The 23,025-nt window shown below is 42.9% G+C and overlaps 1 protein-coding gene across 3 annotated transcripts; it reads right to left on the bottom strand.

Annotated features, from left to right (window-relative positions):
• Positions 1–11,375: 11,375 nt before the first annotated feature.
• On the bottom strand, positions 11,376–22,992 carry LOC135444593 (RING finger protein 151-like). 3 transcript variants are annotated; one of them, XM_064706501.1, is made up of 7 exons: positions 22,853–22,992; positions 18,572–18,685; positions 17,389–17,612; positions 16,027–16,166; positions 14,062–14,254; positions 12,571–12,691; positions 11,376–11,609 (listed from the first exon to the last, which is right to left on the bottom strand). In XM_064706501.1, the coding sequence occupies exons 3-7, from the start codon at positions 17,592–17,594 to the stop codon at positions 11,376–11,378; spliced, it is 894 nt and encodes a 297-aa protein (XP_064562571.1). In that variant the 5' UTR covers positions 17,595–17,612; positions 18,572–18,685; positions 22,853–22,992. The 3 variants fall into 3 exon arrangements, with proteins under 3 accessions (XP_064562571.1, XP_064562573.1, XP_064562572.1); XM_064706503.1 differs by having other exon boundaries at positions 14,062–14,224; positions 22,853–22,990; XM_064706502.1 differs by lacking the exon at positions 22,853–22,992 and adding an exon at positions 21,392–21,462.
• Between the last annotated feature and the right edge of the window lie 33 nt (positions 22,993–23,025).

Raw genomic sequence — 23,025 nt, forward strand, 5'->3', positions numbered from 1 at the left:
TTTTGGGGTTTTTTACTATTGAATTTAGTTCTGTGACCCTTCAATACAAAGTGGTTCCTTTCATGGATAAATTCAGCATGAAATAATGCTGTTTAAAACTCAGGTGTTACTTGGTTTGCTTTTAAAAATGAGATTGCTACCATAAGTAAATAACACTTCAAAGAAGTGTTCAATTTTGCTTTTGATACTCTGGCTAAAAGACATTTTCAAGTTTTGTTTCCTGACTGGAACACCAGGAAGTGGCTAACTTCAGAGACTCCTGTGCTGACTTGATGAGCAGAACACTGGGAGGAGAGGGAGTGACGCAGAAAAGATCTCCAGTGCAGCATGGACAGACAAAGGCTCAGTTTGTGTGTGGCATAAGGGTGAGACAAGTTGTGTGCGTTTGGTTTTGCTTCCAAAATCCTTCGCTGCTGTGCAGTCTGTAATGTGGCTGAGGGCCAGGTGCTCGTGGAGAGGTGTAGGAGATAAACAGGCTGTCAGCCCAGATCTGGGCTGGTTTCTGCTTGTTCCATGTTGGCTTTCAGCCTTTTTTCTTCTGCTGAGTAACTCCTCCAGCAGGTAAGAATGGGTCTAGTCAGTGAAGGCAGAGGACTGCATGCAGCAAATTCCTGCTTGAGTGCCCCAAGTCCGGATTGCTCATGTTTAAGCAATACAACAGCTCTGTTGTTTTGCTGCTCTTACATGTCTCCACCAGGGTATTTGTAGTGGCCATTAAAAAAATTGCATTAGGGGTAAGATTCCTGCAGTTGATGGACAGAGAATGAGTTCTTCCCTTGCCCCTTCATTGTCCTATTGTCTGTGCAGGACTGGAGTGTCGTACTCCAGGAATTCTCAAATTTTTGCCAGTGCTTTGCCTTCGAAGCTCATCCGATTCAGAAACTCCCATCTGAGGTGGGAGGGAAATCTGGAGAAGGGATAGTCTGACTGAACACTTGCTGTGTTTATTGCTTCGTCTAGGAGGAAAAATGCAGCCTTGCTTACTCCAGGGCACCAAGCCTGTGACTGCAGTGCATTTGTGACTCCTGTGCTCTGCAGGCCAGTGTACCTAAATGTGATAAAGAGGTACTCAAACTTCTGTACAGAATGAAGTGAACCAAAGTGTGTTAATTATGGTGTAGACCCTTTATTAGTTCAACTTTTATACAAAGTGTACTTCAAAGTAATACAAAGTGTTACAATTTCTTATACACGCTAGAGATTAAGATCTGTTGACTGCTGGTTTATCCTTGTGCATATAAAGGTAGAAAATGTAAATAGACTGGCAGCGACCCATAATGCTGGAAGACAGTTCAGTGTTTACTCAGTTAATAGAAAGTTGCATAGAATTGTAGGTCTTGATAAAGGCATCTTCTGCGTGCTAAAATCTCCCTGACCTACCGTACTCCACCTGACAACAGTACAGAGAAAGGCAAGGCTAGTACTGCTCCTGTCAATACTACCCAGCACTTGGAAGGAAAGTGGCTGTAGAGAAGCACCATGCCAGAAACATCCAAGAGGACAGCACATGGAAAATTTCATTTGCAAGGCTACCAATTTCTATAAATTGTAGGAACTCTTTGCAACCAGGGACTATTAAAACGTTATTTCATACAAACACCTAAGAACAGTTCAGATAAAAGCATTTTTGGCCAGCCAAAATACATCACTATAGCAGGTATTTTGCTTGACTGTGCAATTCCCTTCCCTTCTATGCTGCCAAGAAACTCTTGTTTATGTAAGTTCCACATACCTTACTTAACCACTTGCTCTGAGCTCTGTTTCTGAATCTCCCAGGCTTGGTACTGTGACACTGTGTATCCACCTAACTGGGGACCATGATTTAATCTCCATTGAATTCTGATGCCATGTTAACTCCCTGCCACAGGCTGGCAGCTCACACTGGTAAGCTGGCTGATGGCACAAGCTGGTGAGGCCACATCTCTGCTTTTGGGCAGAAGGAACAGTCACACCACACTTTTCTCTCTCTTTGCTCTCCCTCTTCCAGCTGCAAAGAGACAGAAGCTGCAATTCAAAATACAACAATTTGCACAGTTACTGGTACACTTGGAGCAGCAGTTCCACTTGTGAGGAAATGGAACTGATTAAAGAGTGATTTAGTATGAGGACAGTAATACCAGTAATTCCATGCTGGAATCCTCCTGTAATGCACTTTCAGCAGTGTCTCATCTAATGCTAAAGTATGATCATGACTAGGGAAGTATCATTTTCAAGTGAATGTCTTTAACTTATGTCTAGTACAATATTCGGAGTCTTAGTTTTTGTGAACAGGATTAAGAGACTATTTGAAAGACAGAAAAAAAAAATCCCTTGCTGCAGCCAAGTGCTATTAAGAGCTGCATAATACATGAGACTGGAAAAGCAAGAAGTAGATGAAATATTAACATAATGGGCTATTTAATGTCAGTCTAGTCAATTGTAAGAAAGGTCAAATGATGATGATACTTCAGCAATGCCACCCTGTGAGGGGTTCATTAGCAGAGGAAAATCTGAAGTGCAGAACCATTACCAACCCAGAGGAATGGCATAAAGCCTAAAGTGACCAGAGGGACCTGATGCCATTAGCTACTGTGTGCCTATTTAAAACATCTCTGAAAGTGCTTGTTTGCTGCTAAAGAAAACCCAAACTGACAGCCCATGCTGCAGCTGGTGGACCCAAAGCATTGCCACATTTCCACATTGGAAGTTCAGACTGTCAGAGCTCAACAGCACAGCAGGAAGTCCTTCCTTGCACCTAGGACATGTTTTCTCACAGTTTCATGTCCATCACTTAGGAAAAAGACAGCAGGTCAAATGCTAGGTAAACATTAAATAAACCCTATTTCCCATACTAGGAGGAATTTAGTCAGAAAAGTGTGGGTGAAGTTTCTAAAGCAAACAAATGCAGAGATCCCATTATGGGGAATGCACAGAGCAAATAGCTTGCTTTCTTCTGTGGTCAGAACAGAAAAGATTGGGTTACTGCCCTCTGACTCAGGAAAGATGATCCAGCTCATCAAGTTCTAATGGATTCTGAAGTAATTTTTGTTTTTACATTAGGCAAAGTAGATAAAGTCACATCACAACCACACAGTTACAGTACACAGAAAAGCACTAACTGAATCTAATAGCATGAAATCTCTGGTGCTGCGAAAAAGCTTGAAAATTAGTGTGAATGCTGCAATAATGTCACACAGGGCACAGACACTCACAGCTTGCTTGTTCAGAACACAAGAATAAACAGCATTCTTACTTTCTACCTATTGCTTTAATACATACTGATGTAAGTGAAGTGACTCCTGAACATTAAATGTGAATGAAGGTCTTCCCAAATTATAGCTACAGGTTTACTGCTTTAGGTTATTAAATATGGCTGCTTAAGAGATGTGCTATGGCATGAATTGGTGAGATTGCTAGTGCCCCAAATACTCTCAATTACTTTACAGAAGAGCTATTTATGTCAGTTTTTAAACACACAAGACCAGTTTTTAAATACTCAAGACCTGAATATGTGCACATCTGCCTCAGTGGTACTAACGAAAGGACAAGTTAGAAGGATTTATTAATGCCTGAAATTCAGACAGCTCTGACCACAGAGCTTCATAATGCAGACTGTGCTAAAGAAGATTGCTGCCTCTCTCTTTGGTTATGCTATTAGCTATAAAAGCATTGCTCTGAGCAACAGCAAGGCATGCACAGTAATGCAGTTGCTTTCTAAACGATAAAATTAACATATTCGGGTTGTTGAACCTGCACACATCTTCCTGAGCCTCCAAAACTGATTTAATGCATTCAGTAAACAGAAGGCCAGGTATCTCTATAGTTACTCCATTGGTGAGCTGAGAATATGGCTTGGTTACACCACTGAAAGCAACATGAACAGGCTATGTAAAAGTTTGGAGAAAGTCCTTGAACAGGTTTCTCATGCAGTGTTTATAGATAAATGCCTCCTTTATTTGTGGGTCTGTTAAAAAATCCAACTGCAAACTCTGAATCATGGAATCATCAAGGGTGGGAGAGACCAAGTTCCACTGTCAACCCAGAACTAGCCCTGCAACCCCTAAACCATTAACCATTGCTCAGCCCCAGATCCTGACAACTCTTCAACACCTCCAGGGCTGGTAACTCCAACCAGCTCCCTGGGCACCCTATTCCAATGCTTGACCACCATAACAGTGAATTTTTTTCTCTAACATCTAATCTGAATCTCCCCTGTCTGAGCTGAAGGCCATTTCCTCTTATCCCCTCCCTGTGGACACAGTAGTAGAGACCAGTCCCCACCTGGCTACACCCTCCTTTCAGGCAGTTGCAGAGAGTGAAAAGGTCCTCCTAGAGCCTCCTCTTCTCTAGACCAACAAACCCAACTCTTTCAGCTGCTCCTCACAAGACAAGCTTTCTAGACCTTTCATGAGCTTTGTTGCCCTTTGCTGGACATGCCTTCAGCATTTCAATTTCCTTTTTAAAGTGAAGGGCCAAAACCTGACACAGTACTCGAGGTGTGGCCTCACCAGTGCCAAGTGCAGAGGGACAATCCCTGCCACACTTTCTGATACAGGCCAGGATGCCATTGGCCTTCTTAGCCACCTGGGCACACGCTGGCTCACATTAAGCTGGTTGTCACACCCAAGTCCCTTTCTGCTGAACAGTTCTTGAGCCACTCTGCCTTCAGCCTGTAGCACTGCATGGGGTTGCTGCAACCCAAGAGCAGAACCCAGCCCTTCACCTTACTGAACCTCGTGCACTTGCCCTTGACACATTGAGTTTGTCCAGGTCTGTCTGCAGAGCCTTCCTAACCTTAAGCAGATCAGCAGAATCACAGAATTTCTAGGTTGGAAGGGACCTTTAAGATCATGGAGTCCAACCCATGTTCTAACACCTCAACTAGATCATGGCACCAAGCGCCACATCCAGTCTTTTTTTAAACACATCAAGGGATGGTGACTCCACCACCTCCCTGGGTAGATGATTCCAGTATTTGACCACTCTTTCTGTGAAAAACTCCCTCCTTAATTCTAGCCTGTATCTCCCTTGGTGCAGCTTGAGACTGTGTCTTCTTGTTCTGTCTGTTGTTGCCCGGAGAAAGAGACCGACCCCCAGCTCACCACAGCCACCTTTCAGGAAGTTGAAGAGAGTGATAAGGTCACCCCTGAGTCCCTTTTCTCCAGGCTGAACACCCCAGCTCCCTCAGTCGTTCTTCATATGGCTTGTGCTCCAAGCCCCTCACCAGCCTCACTGCTCTCCTTTGGACATGCTCAAGCATCTCAATGTCCCTCCTAAACTGAGGGGCCCAGAACTGGACACAATACTCCAGGTGAGGCCTCACCAGGGCTGAGTACAGGGGAAGAATGACCTCCCTGCTCCTGCTGGCCACACCGTTCCTGATACTGGCCAGGATGCCATTGGCCTTCTTGGCCACCTGGGCACAGCTGGCTCACGTCCAGCCGGCTGTCAACCAGCACCCCCAGGTCCCTTTCCCCCTGAGCACTGTCCAGCCACACCGTCCCCAGCCTATAACGTTGCAGGGGGTTATTGTGGCCAAAGTGCAGGACTCGGCACTTGGACTCATTGAACTTCATCCCATTAGATTCTGCCCATCCATCCAACCGTTCCAAGTCCCTCTGCAAAGCCCTCTGTCCCTCTAACAGATCAACACACGTTCCCAGCTTAGTGTTATCTGCAAATTTGCTAATGAAAGACTCTAAACCCCCCTCCATGTCATCATTAAAAATATTAAACAGAACTGGTCCCAGCACAGATCCCTGAGGGATACCACTGGTGACTGGTCGCCAGCTGGATGCAGCACCATTCACCACCACTCTCTGGGCCCGGCCATGCAGCCAGTTCTGAACCCAGCAAAGAGTGCTCCTGTCCAAGCCACGGGCTGCCAGCTTGTCTAGGAGTATGCTGTGGGAGACAGTGTCAATGGCCTTGCTGAAATCCAAATAAACAACATCTACAGCCTTCCCTGCATCCACTAGGCGGGTTACCTGGTCATAAAAGGTGACCAGGTTGGTTAAACATGACCTACCCCTCCTACACCCATGCTGGCTGGGTCTGATACCCTGGCCATCCTGTAAATTCTGTGTGATGGCACTTTATATAAACTGTTCCATTATTTTGCCAGGTACTGAGATCAGGCTGACTGGTCTATAATTACCAGGATCCTCCTTTGCACCCTTGTTGTGAACAGGTATCACACTGGCCAGCTTCCAGTCATCCAGAACCTCACCAGTGAGCCAGGACTGTTGGTAAATGATGGAGAGTGGCTTTGCAAGCTCGTTTGCCAGCTCTCTCATTACCCTGGGGTGGATCCCGTCTGGTCCCATAGATTTATGAACATCCAAGCATTTCAGTAGTTCTTTGACTGCCTCCTCTTGGATAATGTGGGGACCATTCTGCTCCATGACACCATCAACCAGCCCAGGCGGGCAGATACCTTGAGGGCAAGTCATCTTCCCACTAAAAACTGAGGCAAAGTAGGCATTAAGCACTTCTGCCTTCTCCTCATCTGCAGATACTAAGTTCCCTCCCTTGTCCAATAAAGAACAAAGGCTGGTCTTACCCTTCCTTCTAGCATTAATGTATTTGTAAAAACATTTCTTATTATCCTTTACAGAAGTCGCCATTTTAAGTTCAAACTGAGCTTTGGCCTCCCTAATTTTTTTTCCGCATGCTCCAGCAGCCTTCTTGAATACTTCCTTAGAGACCTGACCCTTCGTCCAACACTGATACATCCTCTTTTTATTCCTAATCTCCTCCAAAATCTCCTTGCCCAGCCAGGCTGCACATTTACCCCGTTGACTGATCTTTCGGCACACAGGGACGGTCTGTTCCTGTGCCCTCAAGATCTCTGTTTTGAGGCATGCCCACCTTTCCTGAACTCCTTTGTTTTTAAGGGCTGCTTCCCAAGGGACACTCTGAATAAGTCTCCTAAACAGGCCAAAGTCTGCCCTCTGGAAGTCCAACGCAAGAGTCTTACTGGTGCTCCTCCTGACCTCACCAAATATTGAGAACTCTATTATTTCATGATCACTCTGCCCCAAGTGACCTCCAACCATCACATTTCCCGCCAGCCCATCTCTATTTGCAAACAGCAGATCTAACATAGTCCCTCCCCTGGTGGGTTCACCCACCAGCTGAGACAGAAAGTTGTCCTCCATACACTCAAAGAATTTCCTGGACTGTCTCTTTACTGCTGTATTAAGTTCTCAGAAGATGTCTGGTAGGTTGAAATCACCCACAAGAACAAGGGCTGATGATCCTGAAACATTACCTAGCTGTTTATAGAATAAGTCATCTACCTCTTCTTCCTGGTTGGGTGGACGATAGCAGACTCCCAGTAGGGTGTCAGCCTTGCTGGCCTTGCCCTTTATTCTTACCCATAGACATTCAACTCCATCATCATTAGTTTCAATTTCTACGGCATCGAAAGTCCTGCTTAATATAAAGCGCCACCCCTCCACCTCTTCTTCCTTTCCTGTCTCTTCTGAGGAGCTTGTATCCATCCAGTGCAGTACTCCAGTTATGTGAGTCATCCCACCATGTTTCTGTGATGGCAACTACATCATAGCTCTGCAGCTGCACCATGGCCTCCAGCTCTTCTTGTTTGTTGCCCAAGCTGTGTGCATTGGTATACACACACCTCAGCTGGGCTACTGACTTCACCCCTAACTCAGCCTTGCAACCCTTGGGCCTGCTTCCAGATAGCTCAGCTGCATCCCCTTCCCCTTCAAACTTAGTTTAAAGCTGTCTCAATGAGGTCTGCCAGTTCATGAGCTAAAAACCTTTTGTCCTTAACAGAGATGTACCCCATCTGGTTCCAGTACAGCAGATTCTGTAAAAGTTTCCCCATGATCAAAGAATCCAAAATTCTGCCGGATGACACCAATGCTTAAGCCACTTGTTGATGATGCGGATTCTCCTGTTTCTCTCATCATTTTCCTCCACCACCAAAGGGACTGAGCAGAACACTACCTGTGCTCCTGCCCTATCAACTGACCCATTACCCTGAAATCCTTTCTAATTGCCTTGACACTCATCTTTTCAATCTCATCACTGCCAGCCTGGAGTATCAGCAGTGGGTAATAATCAGAGGGCTGAATCAGCCCAGGAAGTCTCTCAGTGATATTTTGTACCTGGGCCCCAGGGAAGCAACAGACTTCCCTGTGGGATGGGTCTGGTTGACATATGGGGCCCTCGGTTCCCTTCAGAAGGGAATCACCTACTACGATTACCCTTCTTTTCTTCTTGACGCTAGAGGTAGTGATCCATCTTGCAGATGAACCATAATTGGGGGGTTCACTGGGCAGGCAATTCTCTCCTAAATCATCTAGTTGGGTCTCTCTATCCAGGATCTCATACCTATTCTGAAGTGGTACTTGGCTGGATGATGGGGAGGGGGAGGACTTTTTGCTATTACCTCCCCGAAAGGGGACCCGTTTCCACTCCTCTTCATCTACAAGGTGCCCTTCTGTTACCTGAGAGCGGGAGGCATATAAGTCCTCAGTCTCTTGGTCAGAAGCCTCCCTTAAAGATGACAGGGCTGAATTCCACCAGTCTATTTCCCTTTCACTTTCCCTGATACTCCTTAACCTTTCGACTTCCTCCCTAAGCTCAGTCACCAGTGAAAGGAGGTCATTCACTTGTTCACACCGCAGTCAGGTCTCCTCCACAACACTCCCTGAGGCCACCGATAAGCTCAAACACTCTGGACACGGATGGGTCTGTACAGACACATCCTTTTTGGAGGGCCCGACTTGGTCACTTATACCAGCCACAGCTTTTGACCGTGTAGACACCATTACTGACAAACACCTCAAAAATAACCAGGCAGCAGAAAGACCTCAAACAATACAGAGCACTCCTTACTAGCAAGAAAGCTGTCAACCCTGCCTGCTTGACCTGCCCGCGCAAACTGCCTTGTATACTCCCCAGAGACTCACCACAACCCCGTTCGCCATGCTCTGGGTCGCCGTGCTCCCCAGACACCTCTTATAATCAGCCACTCAGCAGCAACTGAGGAAGCTCCACCCTCTGCTCCTCTCTGACTCACAATGCAATCGGCACACCTGCTCAACGATCTATTATATACTTCAGCCACTCAGCAGCAACTCAGGAAGCTCCACCCTCTGCTCCTCTCTGACTCACAATGCAATCCTTGACCCTTTTGCTGTCAAAGTACTTATACAAACTTCTTTTGTTGTCTTCAACTGTAGTGGCGAAAGCAAGTTCTAGTTGGGCTTTGTTCCTTTTAATCTTCTTCCTACATGACTTTGTGAAGTCCTTACAGTCCTCCCAAGTTACCTGACCCTCCTTCCAGAGACGATGCATTCTCTTTCTTCCCCCCTAACTTCCAAATGAAGATATCTTTTTAACCACACTGGTCTTTTTCCCATACAACTTGTCTTTCCACACATGGGGATAGTCTGTTCCTGAATATTTAACAATTCCTTTTTAAAACACATCCAGCCTTCCTGGACTCCTTTGCCCTTCAGAACTGACTTCCAAGGGACTTGGTCAATCAATGTCCTAAAAAGGGCAAGGTCTGATCACCGAAGTCCAAGGCAGAAGTTTTGCTGGTGCCCCTCCTTACTTCACCCAGTACAGAAAACCCTAACAGTCTGTGGTCACTCTGCCCAAGATGTTCACCCACCAGTTTTTCTTAGCCCACAAGCAACAGGGCCCCTCCTCTGTTAGTCTCATTTACCAGTTGTGTTAGTTAGAAAGCTGTCTTCCACACATTCCAGGAACTCCCTTTTCTGCTGTATTTCCAGCAGACATCTGGCAAGTTGAAGTCACCCATGAGCACAAAGGCTGGTGACTGTGACGCCTCTGCCAGCTGCTTGTAGAAGGCCTCATCAGCCTGCTCCTGGCTCGTGGTCTCTAAGGGACTCCCACCGTGATGTCTGCCCTGCTGACCTTCCCTGTGATCCAGAAGCACTCAACCTTGTCATCTTCATCATCAATTTCAATACAATCAAAACACTTCCTAGTGTACAGTGCTACACAACCACCTCTCCTGCTTTGCCTGTCTCTTCTGAAGAGCTTATATCCAGAAATTGCATCATCCCATGATGATAGTCATCCCACCATGCTTCTGTGAGGGTGGCAACATCAAAGCCTTCCTGCTGAACAATGGCTTCCAGCTCCTCCTGGATGCTGCCCACACTGTGTGTTGGTGTAGATGCACCTCAGCCAAGCCAATGGTTTTGCCTGCATCACAGACCTGCCAGCCTAGGTTCATCTCTAGTGATCCTCCCCTTTCTGAGGTGCATTTGACTGGTAAATTTGCCTCAGGGGAGGCAGAGAATGCTCTATCAGTCAATCTCTTCCTCAGATGCTCTAACATCCCTTAATCCTTCCACCCCCACTTTTGAGTTGTACTGCTAAGCAGAGCAGATCATTGACCTACTTATACCCAGGTGTTCTGTTACCCTCTGATGACAGTGCCAGGCTCTGGCACTCCCTGAAGCCTGCTTGAGCACTAACACAGATGTCTGAAGCCCAAGTGACTGTGCAAATATTCATCTCTTGTGCATATCAAGTAGCCTTAAACCTGCCACAAGAAAATTAAGGATACTCGAGGTATCTATATATACTTTAAAGACATTGAGTACCAAATGACTGGTCTTATGCTTAAAAGATCCTGTAGAAATACCTGATAGTTTCACATACAAAAGCTTCAAAATTTTAAGTAAGAAGCAGATCCATTCCCACAAACCCAAAGTTATTCACACATCTGTTTAAAGGTTATTCTACTACCTCAGGCTTCAGTATTAGTCTCTTAAGTGTGTTATCAGCCTCAGAAATGAGAAGAAGCTCTAAAACAACAGTCAACCTCACCCAAAGCTGTTACATAGAAGAATTACAATTTAAAGTGCTTGCTTTCCACCTTTGAAATAAGACTTTCTACTGACCACAAACAAACAAAATCTTATTAATTTCTATTACTGACTTACTAATTCTACTATTCACTTTTCCCCAAATTAAGTACATCCCAAATGGTCACATTTGCTTTTTTGTTTCAAAAGGAGATACTGAAATGCCTTTTTCTTCCTGGTCCATAATACTCAGTATCTTTGACTTTAAAAGGCTGTAGTTTCAGTCTTGAAAAATTCCTGTAAGTGATGCAGTAAAGAGAGAACAAGTCTCCTTTCCCTTTCTATAAAAACATTAGCTAAAATGATGTCTTCCAATTACTGGTTTTAATGACCAGTATTCCCTCGGGGAAAAAATCTTCTGCTTGTTTTTATGGCCCCAAAGGAAATACAGTTCTAATTTAGACTTAAAAAAACCCGAAGTAAATCAGAAATTATATAAAGTTTGCCAATCATTCAAAGAAAGTAGTTTGCCAGAAGCCAGTATTTGAAGAAAATGCTTTTTGAGCTTAGTACTATTTAGATAACAGTAACTTCCCTAGGTTTTCTTTTCACACTCTCTAGTCGTGTCAAAGGACGGAAATTTGACTTCCTGCTTCCCTCTGTAGTGGTCAATCTGCAGTCCTTCTGCAGCCCCTTCAGCAGCTCCATTAACTCCCGCTTTTCCAGCTCTGCCTGCTCCAGCTCTTGGCGGTGCTGCCTCTCCGCAGCCATCAGAGACCGCACATCTGACATCAGCCGTGACATCTGACTCTGAAATAAAACACAAGTTTACTGCAAGAAACAAACTCTCTTCTAATGATGCTGCAATGAAGTCGAGCTGGCTGCGCGTGTTGGGTGATGGAGTCTTCAGAATAAAAACCACCACAATTTTTTTTTGGATAGTGCAACAAATGTAAACAATTTGAGACACAATCCAGCATTCACCTTGTGGGATGGTCTTGTTCTAAAGATTCCAATATGTTTTACGACAACAGTTTGTTTGCATATTTTGTTTCTCATGAAGTATGATAAGAAACAGCCAATTTACCTACATGCTGCTTTTATTTTCTGTTTCAAGAATCCAAACAAAATATGGTTGTGGTTCTGTTCAGATACATTCTTCAAGGATTTAACAACAAATCCAGTAAAAATAAAACTGTGAACTATAAATTTTTTAAAACTTTTTAAAAGCTTTAAAAACGATTGCTTTAAAAATAATTTTTCTGTGATATAATAAAAAGAGGATGAATAAAAGGATAAGACAGCCTTGCTTGTTACTTGATGAAGTTTACTGTGAACCTTTCCAACCTTCTGATCACAGTGCAAATACCACTCTTGGCAGTAGGGCTCTGTGTCAGCTCTGGACTAAGCCACTTTGGATAGCAATTAAAAATGGAGCTGAATGTTTAATTACATCCAGTTTGTGAGGCATACTCTACATTTAGACACTGAAATCAGTTTCAGATTGATCTGCTGACAATGTTATGCATGCACAGAACACGGGTGGAGTACCCAGGTGAGCTCCAGTGAACCTGAAGCAGTAAACCACAGGAATACAGAATACAGCCTGCTTCTCCACAGAGATAACCTGGCAAAGCTTTGATGGTTTTGTTCCCCATACTTAATGCCATTTTCCTCTGTATGAGACCTTATTTACAAAATAAGAAACTGCAACTGGGAAAAGCAAAAAGCTAGACTGTTAAGAGAGGAAAAAAAATAAAACTGTATTTACCTTTAGTTCTTCAATTTCATTTTGCAGAATACTCTCTTTTTGGACCATATGCCTTCTCTGTGAATCTAACCTCGACTCCATCTCATGTTTTGCCTCCTCCACTCTGCAGATCATTTCTGACCTAAAAAGTTTATTTCTCCTAGTTAAGTCTTGTAAGCAGAGAAAAGAATGATCTTCAAAATCCAGAAAGCCTTCTTGCAGCCAAGCAGACTGAACTGATTCCCATCAAGCTCTACAGGATGCCTCCGTAGAGGTATGATTTATTAATTTAATAAGAAAAACAGCATAAAGAAGTGCATTGTGCCCAGGGGCATTAAAGTGCCCATGAGGAGCCTATAGAGGGACAGTCAAATCATACTCCTCAAATAAAATATTCCCAGAGCTCAAGAAGGTGTATTTATGACTTTAAGTGATTTTCTGGTGTTTGCCTACAGTATGTGCTTGCTGAGTGTTATGAAATAAGAAGCAGCCAAGATAAAAAGTCTGAATCCTATAGTACTGCTAAACATGTAAGGAAGTGAGACAGCCTGTGTGTGTGGACATGGTAGGCACGTACAGACACAGTTTAGTGGTGGGCCTGGCAGCACTGGATTAACTGCTGGACCCAATGATCTTAAAGCTCTTTTTCAATCTAAATGATTCCATGGTTCTGTGTGTAACCTTGTTCAGTTTTATGGTGGACACTAAATGACAGTATGCAGTAAACTGTTACAGCCTAGTCACTCACACAGCTCCACAGCCAAAACCAGATGGCACTACATTAACCTTTTGAGCTCAGAAAGCAGGCAGCAGAATCACTTGTGTCTCAATGCATTTAAACCATATTTGAGCCTGACTTAACAGCAGTGTTCAAAAGCACAACACTTAGGAGCTGAAAGATACAAATGGGAAGGAGCATGAGTGGGGGAAAAAACCAAAGTACAACTGGAATATAGTACAAAGGGAAAGCTACAGAAACCTACGTAAGAGGAAAACAATGATGCTGGTAAGAAGAGTCATATTCACTGACTGTTTATCTACCAGAACTTAAAAAAAAAATCATAATTAGACCTTCAGTGGTTGAATCTACCTGTACTTGCCAAAATACTTACAGATTTTTATCTTCTCAATCTGTAAAAACATTAACTAAATACAATTCTTAAATAATGTGGCTTCATCTGTATAAGAGACCAATGGAAAAATTAAATTGCCAGCTTCCATTTTCTTAGGTTTTTTGTCATTTTAAATAGTAAGCTTGCAATTCTGTTCAACTGCAAGCAATGGTATTTTAAGATTTATGGTAACTTGGAAAAAAACACCCAACAACAAAAGAATCAAACCAGCAAGAATTTAAAGTCCATGCTGACACATGATAAAGTTCTGGCCCGTTAGCATCAAGTAATCAATGGCCCCTTTAACACCTAGCAGAATGCAGTGCTAGTATTTCAAAGTGCTTCATGCAGTGACTTTCAGCCCAGTCCAGCCCAGCCCAGAGAAAGAGAAGCTCTGTACCGAAGCAGCTCCAGCTCAGTCCTCAGCTCTGCCACACAGTTGTGCTGCGTGTCCTCGGCGCTGAGGATGGTGAAGCCGCAGCCGTTGGGGCACTCGCGGCTCCGGTACTCGCACACCGCCAGGTGCCCGTCCAGGTTACGCCGCTCGATCTGCACCGTGCAACCTGAGCAGGGGGAGCAAGGCAAGACAGCATCTACAACAAAAGCACTCTCAGTCATTCCAAACAAAATCACTCCAGAAAGGAAGCTGAGAGAAGTGACTTCCTTAGGACATGAAATACGACAGTTACACATCCATAGCTAATCATACAACGCTCACTAAGATACTTATCCATTAACTGAGAACACTGAAAGGCTGCAAGGAGGTATTTTCTGTATTTTCTGTAAAGTTTTCTACTGCTGGTCCGGTATTAAATCAACTTCAGTAATGACAATCCTGATGCCAAGCTACGACACTAGCAGCTTGCCTGTGCTACCATCATAGATTGCAATGACTGGAATTTATAAAGAACACACATGAGTAAAAAAATATTATGCTATCAAAGAAGTAGTAAAGAGAGATGTGGATGAGATGGAACGTAAACTTGTTTTCCAAACAATTTGTTGGGTCTTGTTGCTAATGTACTAGACCATAATAAGTTAGAACATTTATTTATGAACATTTAATAACTCATACAAAGATAGAAATATTTCCACAGAAATTCTGGGATACAAACTTTGCAGTTCTGTAGTGATTAAAAGTAAAGTGTAAAGAATCAAAAATAAGCACTATATAAATTATTGCTATATCCAGCTCTCTAAATTTGAAGTTTGTAGTCTCAACTTATGAAGTCAAACTTAGGAAGTTTGTAGTTTAATTACTGAGACTGACTTTGATGAAGTACACACTTGCATTTAATTCAAAGAGAATAATGCATTGATGCAAAGAGAATATCAACTTAAGAAAACTGAAGCAATGGAGTATTGAAACTTCCCAATAAACCAAGCCAGAAAATGACAATTGAGTTCTCTAGAAGAGCTTTACTAATAAATGTAATGATTTGTAATTGAGGTACTCAAAATACACTCCATGTATTTTTGGAGAAGAGTTGGAGCAATGTAAGAGCCTTCACACCCCAAACACCAGTGCAGTGTAAAAACATAAATCTGTAAAACACAGTAAAATACATAAATCTGTAAAACACTACTGTTTCTGTAGGAAGTAGAACAGGTGAATCAATTATCTGCATAAGTCACTTATAATAACTTTTAAAATTATAAGAGAAAAATTATAACTTCTAGCAGAGCAATTCTAGTACCTTCATCATCTCATAATTAATTACAATGGCAGCCCTTAGCATCATTAATTAGATTTTATCTTTATCTAGGAACAGACAACATTTCAAATGAATTCAACTGGGAAATTTTAACAGTATGTTCCTTTTTAGAGGTATGTTTCTTTCTCAGGAGGTGTAGTCTTGCTTTAAATAAAAATCTCAATGTGAACAATTCTAACTAGAATTTAGCTTAGAGTAATTCTTACTTCCAAGATATGTTCTTGTTGATGCTATGTCACAGAGCTGACAGCTTCACATGCATCAGGCAATCAGGTATTTTATAAATAAATTATGATCCCCAGGTCTTCTGCAGGGGCTACTGCATTCATTCAAACATCAAAACATGCAGTCAGAATTGGAAACCAAACTCATAATTTGACAGAAAACAAAACTAATGCACTACTACATTTTCATACATTTGAAGTTCATCATATTCATTTTGGTTAGTTTTTGCATAAGAAACAGTTGCTAATCATCATGACTGCCATAAACTGGTACTATATTTTGTTCAAAAACACTGCTGTAGGGCAGATCGTGCCAAAGCTTTGAATTTCTGTTAGGAAATAATGGCCATTATTGCAGTTCTGTTGACAGGAAGATGACAAACGTGTTTGTTTAATATAAAGGATTCAACTTTGAATGTTACTCACCAGCATTGGAGCAGGGTATCTGACTGTACTCACACTCCCTTTCATGCCTGTCTATAGACTCCAGAGAACAAACCATTTCACAGCCATACTCTCTGTTTCTGCAATGTAGCTGAAGACGGTTTAAATCATTTTTCATATATCTACATGCAAAGAAAAGAATTTGTTCTTAAACCTGGGAACATTATTGAAAAATTTCTATTTTCAACTTTTGGGAAAAGAAAGCAAGATTCTAATCTCCATTAGGAAAAATTGTGAGTAACTAGCTGATTTTATTTACTTTCTTAAGAATTCAAGTGACCATATCAAGAAAAAACAGCTTGAAAGAAAGAATGAAATATTCAGTCTCCAAATTTAAATGTGCAAATGAAATCTTTACTTTTGAATAATTTTTAATTGTGACCTTTCACTGGCTCAGCAGATATTATCAATAACAAACACCAGGGCTACTCATTTGCTATTTAAGTTCTGTGTTTCTAAACACGCCAGCCTAAAGGACTACAGTGGGTACAGACAAAACAATCTAAAAATTAAACTCTAGTACTCTGTCTACACTATAGCTAACTTCCAGATAGTAAAATCTCCTGAATGAAAAATTATGTTATGAGTACTAACAATGTTAAATTTACTGTAGCCGGAGACTATATATACATAACTGCTAATCTGAGCAAGATTAGATAATGCAGATGTTAACCAGCAGGCAGCATCTACTGTTGAAACTGTTTTGTTCTGACAGTAGCAGGAATTACAGTTTAAAATAGAACAGCTTGTTTGGGGAAGACCAACAACAATCATATGGTCCAACTGCCTGACCAGTTATAGAAGGCACTAGTGAGAACAGCCCACTTTACACAACAAGGTGGTTCACAACAGACATTCCTATGTCTAAAGATCTTTTTTAAAAAGGATTTGAAGGTCATAAATTTGGTTAATATCTCCAGGAATTGTTAATTAGAAACACCACTACAGCACCTAACTAAGTCTGAAAAGAAAAGAGATACAGAGTGTGTAGTGACTGCCATCAAGAGTCGCTTTGCTTGCTTTCTCTGAAATCAAGTATGGAAAAATTTTGGTGCTGTAAAGGACATTCAGAATAATATCCAGACAGGCATCTGGAATCAACATTCAAGATATAAAAAGGTAGAGAACAAACTAAGTGTCCTTTCAGCTTTGAAATCCTAACACCCTAACAGTTATAATAAATAGAAAATGCTAATGCTTTCCTGTAAGCAGTTGGTGTCTGCCACAGGCATACTGGATAAAGACAGCCTGAGCAACAGTATTGACAGGAGATGAAGCTGTGCAAGCAAAACTGAAAAATCCTAAATTCATGTAATTTCAACACACAGCAAGATTACTGGGTACCTATAGAGAGGTCGTAGCAAAGACACATCAATGACTTGTCTGTCCTCAGGGCAGTTGCTGTGATGAACAAGCCAGCCATGGATGCAGGCAGTGCAGAAAGCGTGCTCGCAGGGAGCCTGCAGCGGGTCCTCCAACACATCTCGGCAGATGGAGCACAGCAGCCCCTCATTGACATAGCCCACGAAGCGCTCAATGTCGTAACCCATGCTCCCCACACCTTCAACCTGCTCAAAAACCCCAAGCACACAGAAATAAAGCAATCTTTGGGCTGAATCTCTATGGGTAGATCCACAAAGAGGCCTGACAGCAATTCTAAAACATGGAGACCATACAGTGAATAAAGAAGTGAATGTGTGAATGCAAACAAACATTTACACACTTTAGAGACTTTCAGATTCAAGGGAATTTGAGAATTGTACTGCTGGATGTCAGAATCACAATTTTCTATCAAGAAATTCTGAACTCTGAAAGCAAAGACTTTGACACAGTGGAGCTGCACTTCTTCTGAATGCTGTTATTGAACATAACTGTAGCAGCCACTCTGAAACATACAGCTTTTTTTTAACATGAATTCTACCTGAAGCAGAAACATCACACAAGTTCAAAAGCAAATGTTTGCTTTCCATTTTAACATCTTTCATATAATGCCTAACAAACTTACAAAATTGTGTTCTTACCAACAATAGCTGTGGCACTTTCAGCTAGCAAATCCTGGATTCATGAACTGCACAACACTAAAGATGTTGTTTTCATACTGAAAAAAAGACTCTCTAGCCACTGTAGCCCTCCATTTCAGAGGAACAGCATGAAATCTCCACATGCTTAACGACATACTTAATATTCAGGAAGTAAAAGAAATCAAAACTGCAGCTAACCCTGAAATCATGAAGAGCTACTGTCTTTTCCTACATGATCTATTTTATAAAACTGAGAAGCTTTTGAATGGATTTGAAAGCTTTGTGAAGAAGAGCTAATGGGCAATCTGCCTTCATCTAAATCCTATAATGAAAAACCTCGTGAAATTTGGCAAGACTCCACAGAACTTGCTTAAAAGAATAAGTTTTAGGCTCCACATTGCTCCTTGACATATAAAGTTACTTTTGTAAACCCACTGAGACTCATGAAAGAGGTTTTCATTAGTTATGAGATTTTCTAAATAAAATAGAAAAGGAAGATATCTTACCTTTGTAGATTTTACTACATATATATGTAGTTTGCCCAAATACTTCAGAAACAGTTTTCTGACCAGTAAGGCATGTAATGCTTCCTTCAGTTTCTCTTCACTGCTTTATTATGCCTATGAGAAAAATTACAAAGAGTAAGGCTCAGTAGTGTTTCCTAAGTTACTGAGTCCTATGCCTAACAAGCCAGCTACTGAATAGATGCTGTCCTAACAGCCCATTAAAACCAAGTTTTCCAAAGCAGAAAACCTACAATTCAACACAGGAGAATTGACTAGGTTAGGGTGAAAATAATCATCAGTCTCTGTTTCAATTACTACTAATGCAGATATTTATCAAAAAACTGAACACCCTGCTCATGATGAATTTTGAAGCCAGTTTTGTTTGTAAGACTGAAGATAACAGAATTAGTATTATTGAAAAGCAGCAACTGAAATCTGATAAAATCATATTCCTGAAAAAGACAGAAGTTCCTTATTGACCTGTTCTAATCCAGTCATGACAGGCAGTTCATTTTTAAAGCAAAACTATTACAGTTAAGTTTGTTGTATTGGCAAATATCATTGCTGTGTAGCAGAACTAGAGTTGCTCACTTAAAACATCATAAAAGATGCCATTACTGAACCATTTAAGTTATGCTAGATCTAATCTGTATATGTAAACTGCATATACAGATTAGATAATATGAACTGTAAGCCTAACACATTGATTTGGTTTGGTGAATCCCAGAGGATTCTGCTTTTAGAAAACTTTCAAGGACAGGTAAGAGAAAAACTAAGCACTTTTACTGTCCTAGAGTTCTACTCTACTGTTCTAGTGGAATTGTGGATGCTGTGAGCTACATTTTGCACAAACACTACTAGTCCCTGAGGATCAAGTCTTCAAGACACTCTTCAGCATATTTTAGCAAGTTTGAAGACTAACAGAATGCAAGAAAGAGTATTTTTATCAAATGGGGAACTAAAAAACTTCATTTGTGCTTAACAAGAAATGAAGTGCAACAGCAACAAAAAATATATATATTATATACATATGCATCAGTATATAAATATATGTGGATGTATAATATAAAACTCCAGCCAAACTGAAGTTCAAATGAAGAGTGGATGGGAACTTTGAGGCAAAAAATACAATCAAGGGGGATTCTTCAGGACATTTTGAAGACTCATGTTGGAGCAGCAAAACACAGCACTAGAACCCTTGTGGCCATGGCTCTGGGACCTATGCCAGCAGCTGTTACTAAGTCCCAGACCTCTTCCAGTAGAAGTTTCCTGACCTGAATAATCAGAGATGTTTTATTTTCTTATCAACTTCAAGAGATGCACCTTAGTCAAGAGATAAGCAGAGGGAGAGCATATGATGAATGTCATGCACTTTAGCAGTACAGATCACATTACCCAGTATCTTTACCACAAAATGAGATAATTTTCAGCTTCTGCTTATCCCCAGAAACTTCTCACTTCTCCATTTGGCCTCAAACTTATTTTCCCAATTGTACTGCAATTCACCAATTGTCACACAACTTTTTTGATTGCACCTAGAAATTATTTTGTTGAGAGATGTCAGTTGCTTAGCTTAAGCAAGTAACTTCTAAATAGAGTAAGTCACATAGAATTATAATACTACTACTAATAACAATACTGTGTGATTTAGAATGCTGTTTGCTTATATCTACTTGCTTAGCATATGTAGCTTGGGTTGGTGGAAGCCTTAGGCTGAAAGCTGTGGACTTTTGCCTGGACATGCTTTTGGCTGGAACTGAGTTAATTTCCTTAGCAATTTTCCCGTAGCTGCTACAGAGCTGTGCTTTGCCTTTAGAATGAGAAGAATGCTGCCGACACACCGATGTTTTAGTGGTTGCTAAGTAATGTTTATCCTGAGCCTAGGACTTTATTTTAGTTTCCCACACTCTACCGGGGAGCAGGTGCACGAGCAGCACAAAGGAGGAGATAAGGAGCTCATGGCCATCAGCAGAAGCTGCAGCTCGAGATAAGAACCATTAATAGCCTGCATGGACATGGAGAGAGAGCCCAATAAGCTGTTAGAAGACCCCAGACCAAAAATCACCACTGCATGACAAGGGCCGTGTGAAGATCGTGTAGGGGAGGGTGCATAAATTGTAAGGGCATCATTGTGCAGAGATTTCTTTGTTTGGGAGAGAAAGCACACAAACTCTGACATGCTATTTGCCTCTTACTGTTTCATATGTTTTATTTTTCCTTGCAGTTCTGGACAAGCAAAAATCTCCTCCAGACTTCAGAGGTATCAAGTGATTTTTCAACAGTTGTCATCCCACACGGTTTGCCAGGCAGATGCACATCCAAAACCAGCCCTGAGACTTCACTGCCCTCAAACAGAGATTTGGTGTGGGTATGGTAACAGGGAGAATACAGGTGGGATGTACCTCCCAACAGCATCATCACACAGCATGCTAAATGCCTGGCACTAACCAAAGCTATTTCACTGTGAAAGTCAGGGCACTGAAATAAAATTAGTGACCTTCATTTTTGCATCTGCAGTAGCTTCAGATTTTTAAAAAATGCTTCTTTTTCATGTGACAAAACAAAGCAAAACTGTTTGAAAGTCTGGAGTGAACCACGCCAGAACTACAGATGTGCATGGCTAAGAGAGCATTTTCAGAGATGCTGCAGGAACAGAGTCCATGCAGGGCCCAGGGATAGGTGACACTGAGAGATCACATTTCTTCAGTCTTTATTTTCACAACTTCTGCTATACAGACCCAATATTTCAGTGTGTTTTTTGGCACTCTGACACTGTAAGCCACTTCAAGCCAGCATCAGCGCCCAAAGGGGCAGACTCACCCCTTCAGCTGTGACTGTACAAGGAAGGCACTTGATGCATCACTCTCAGTAACTGACTTGTTTTAAGACTGAACTGGGGGAAAAAAATTAACTTTAGCAGTTTTCTTATAGTAGTCCAAGCCTATCTATCCACAAATAAATGTGCTCCCCACCTCCCTCCACCCCCTCCTTTGAATCAGTGAGAACATTTAATTTGCCCTTTACCTGAACTGGCCCATGCAACTCACCATACAGACAACCATACCCTGACTTGATTAGTTAGGCTAGAATTTCTTGTACATGGCTCAGCAAAAGCTCTAGGGACTGTGTAAGCAGGGCATGACCAGGCATAAGAAACTGCAGCCAGGGCAGAAAGGGAAGAAAGACAGACAGCAGCAGTCAAGGATGCTGAGGGATGCTACTCCCTCAGCCCAGCTCCCCAGACTGGTACACTGGGGAGTTGGATGAACATTTGTGTAAGAGAAAAGGTACAGAGGAGGGTAAGAATAAATGAACAGCAACACCACCTTACACTGATGCAAACAACGGATTTTTTTTTTTTTTCAAAAAAAGCTTATATAAAAATTATGAGCCAATTTAAGGCCTGTACCAGGAGCTACATAACTACTATAGCTATTCTGTCAAAGAACATTTTTGTACAACACACGCTGTCCTGCAAAGCCTACTCAGAACAATGCCATCCATGACATGCCTGGCACAGACCAGAGTCCAGAGAAGGGCAATGGAGTTGGTGAAGGATCTGGAGCACAAGTCCTATGAGGTGCGGCTGAGGGAGTTGGGGGTTGTTTAGCCTGGAGAAAAAGAGGCTCAGAGGGGACTTTATGGGTCACCTGAAAGGAGACTGTAGCTAGGCGAGGGCTGGTATCTTCTCCCAGGCAGCCAGTGACAGGATGAGAGGCCAGCGCCTCAGGCTGTGCCGAGGGCTGGGATTCAGGTTGGACAGCAGGAAGAATTTTTTCACAGAAAGGGTGGTCAGCCATTGGAATGGGCTTGGTGATCCTAGAGGTCTTTTCCAACCTAATTAATTCTGTGCCCACCTTCGGTCACAGATGCAGGGCCGGGTTCTGCGGCCCCGAGCCAAGCCCAGGGTCAGAGGAGCTCTTTCCCCCCGGATTTCGGTACAGCTAACAGGGGAAAGGCCTCCCGGTTCGGCCCGGGAAGGCGCTTCAGGGACGGACAACGATCCCGGTCACAGAGCACACAGCTGGCCGGGAAACACCTGGAGGAGCGACCCGACACCAAGACAGAGCACCTGCGCTGCCTCGGGCAGCGGCGAACACCCTTACAGCTGCACACGCCCTTCCCGCTCCCTTCCATATACGCCGGGGATGCCGCCGCCGGCCCGGCACAGGCCCTGACAACCGCTGAGCACAAACCCCGCGCGGCGCCTCCCGCCCCGGGCCCGGCCCCACCAGGCCCCGCTGCCCCCGGCCCCCTCGGGGCCGCGGCCCCGCCACTCACCCCACCCGCCGCCGCTCGCCGCCGCGCAGCCCAGCCTCCCTTTACGGCCGCTCTCGCTTGACGGCGGCGCGGCGGGCGGCCGCTCCGCCATGCTGTGTGTGGCACAGACCCCGCAGGCCGGCACTGCGCATGCGCACGACAACGTCTGTCTGTCCCGGGTCCCGTCCCGCAGC

The sequence above is a fragment of the Zonotrichia leucophrys genome, chromosome 2 (assembly GCF_028769735.1).
Source record: "Zonotrichia leucophrys gambelii isolate GWCS_2022_RI chromosome 2, RI_Zleu_2.0, whole genome shotgun sequence".
NCBI lineage: Eukaryota > Metazoa > Chordata > Aves > Passeriformes > Passerellidae > Zonotrichia > Zonotrichia leucophrys.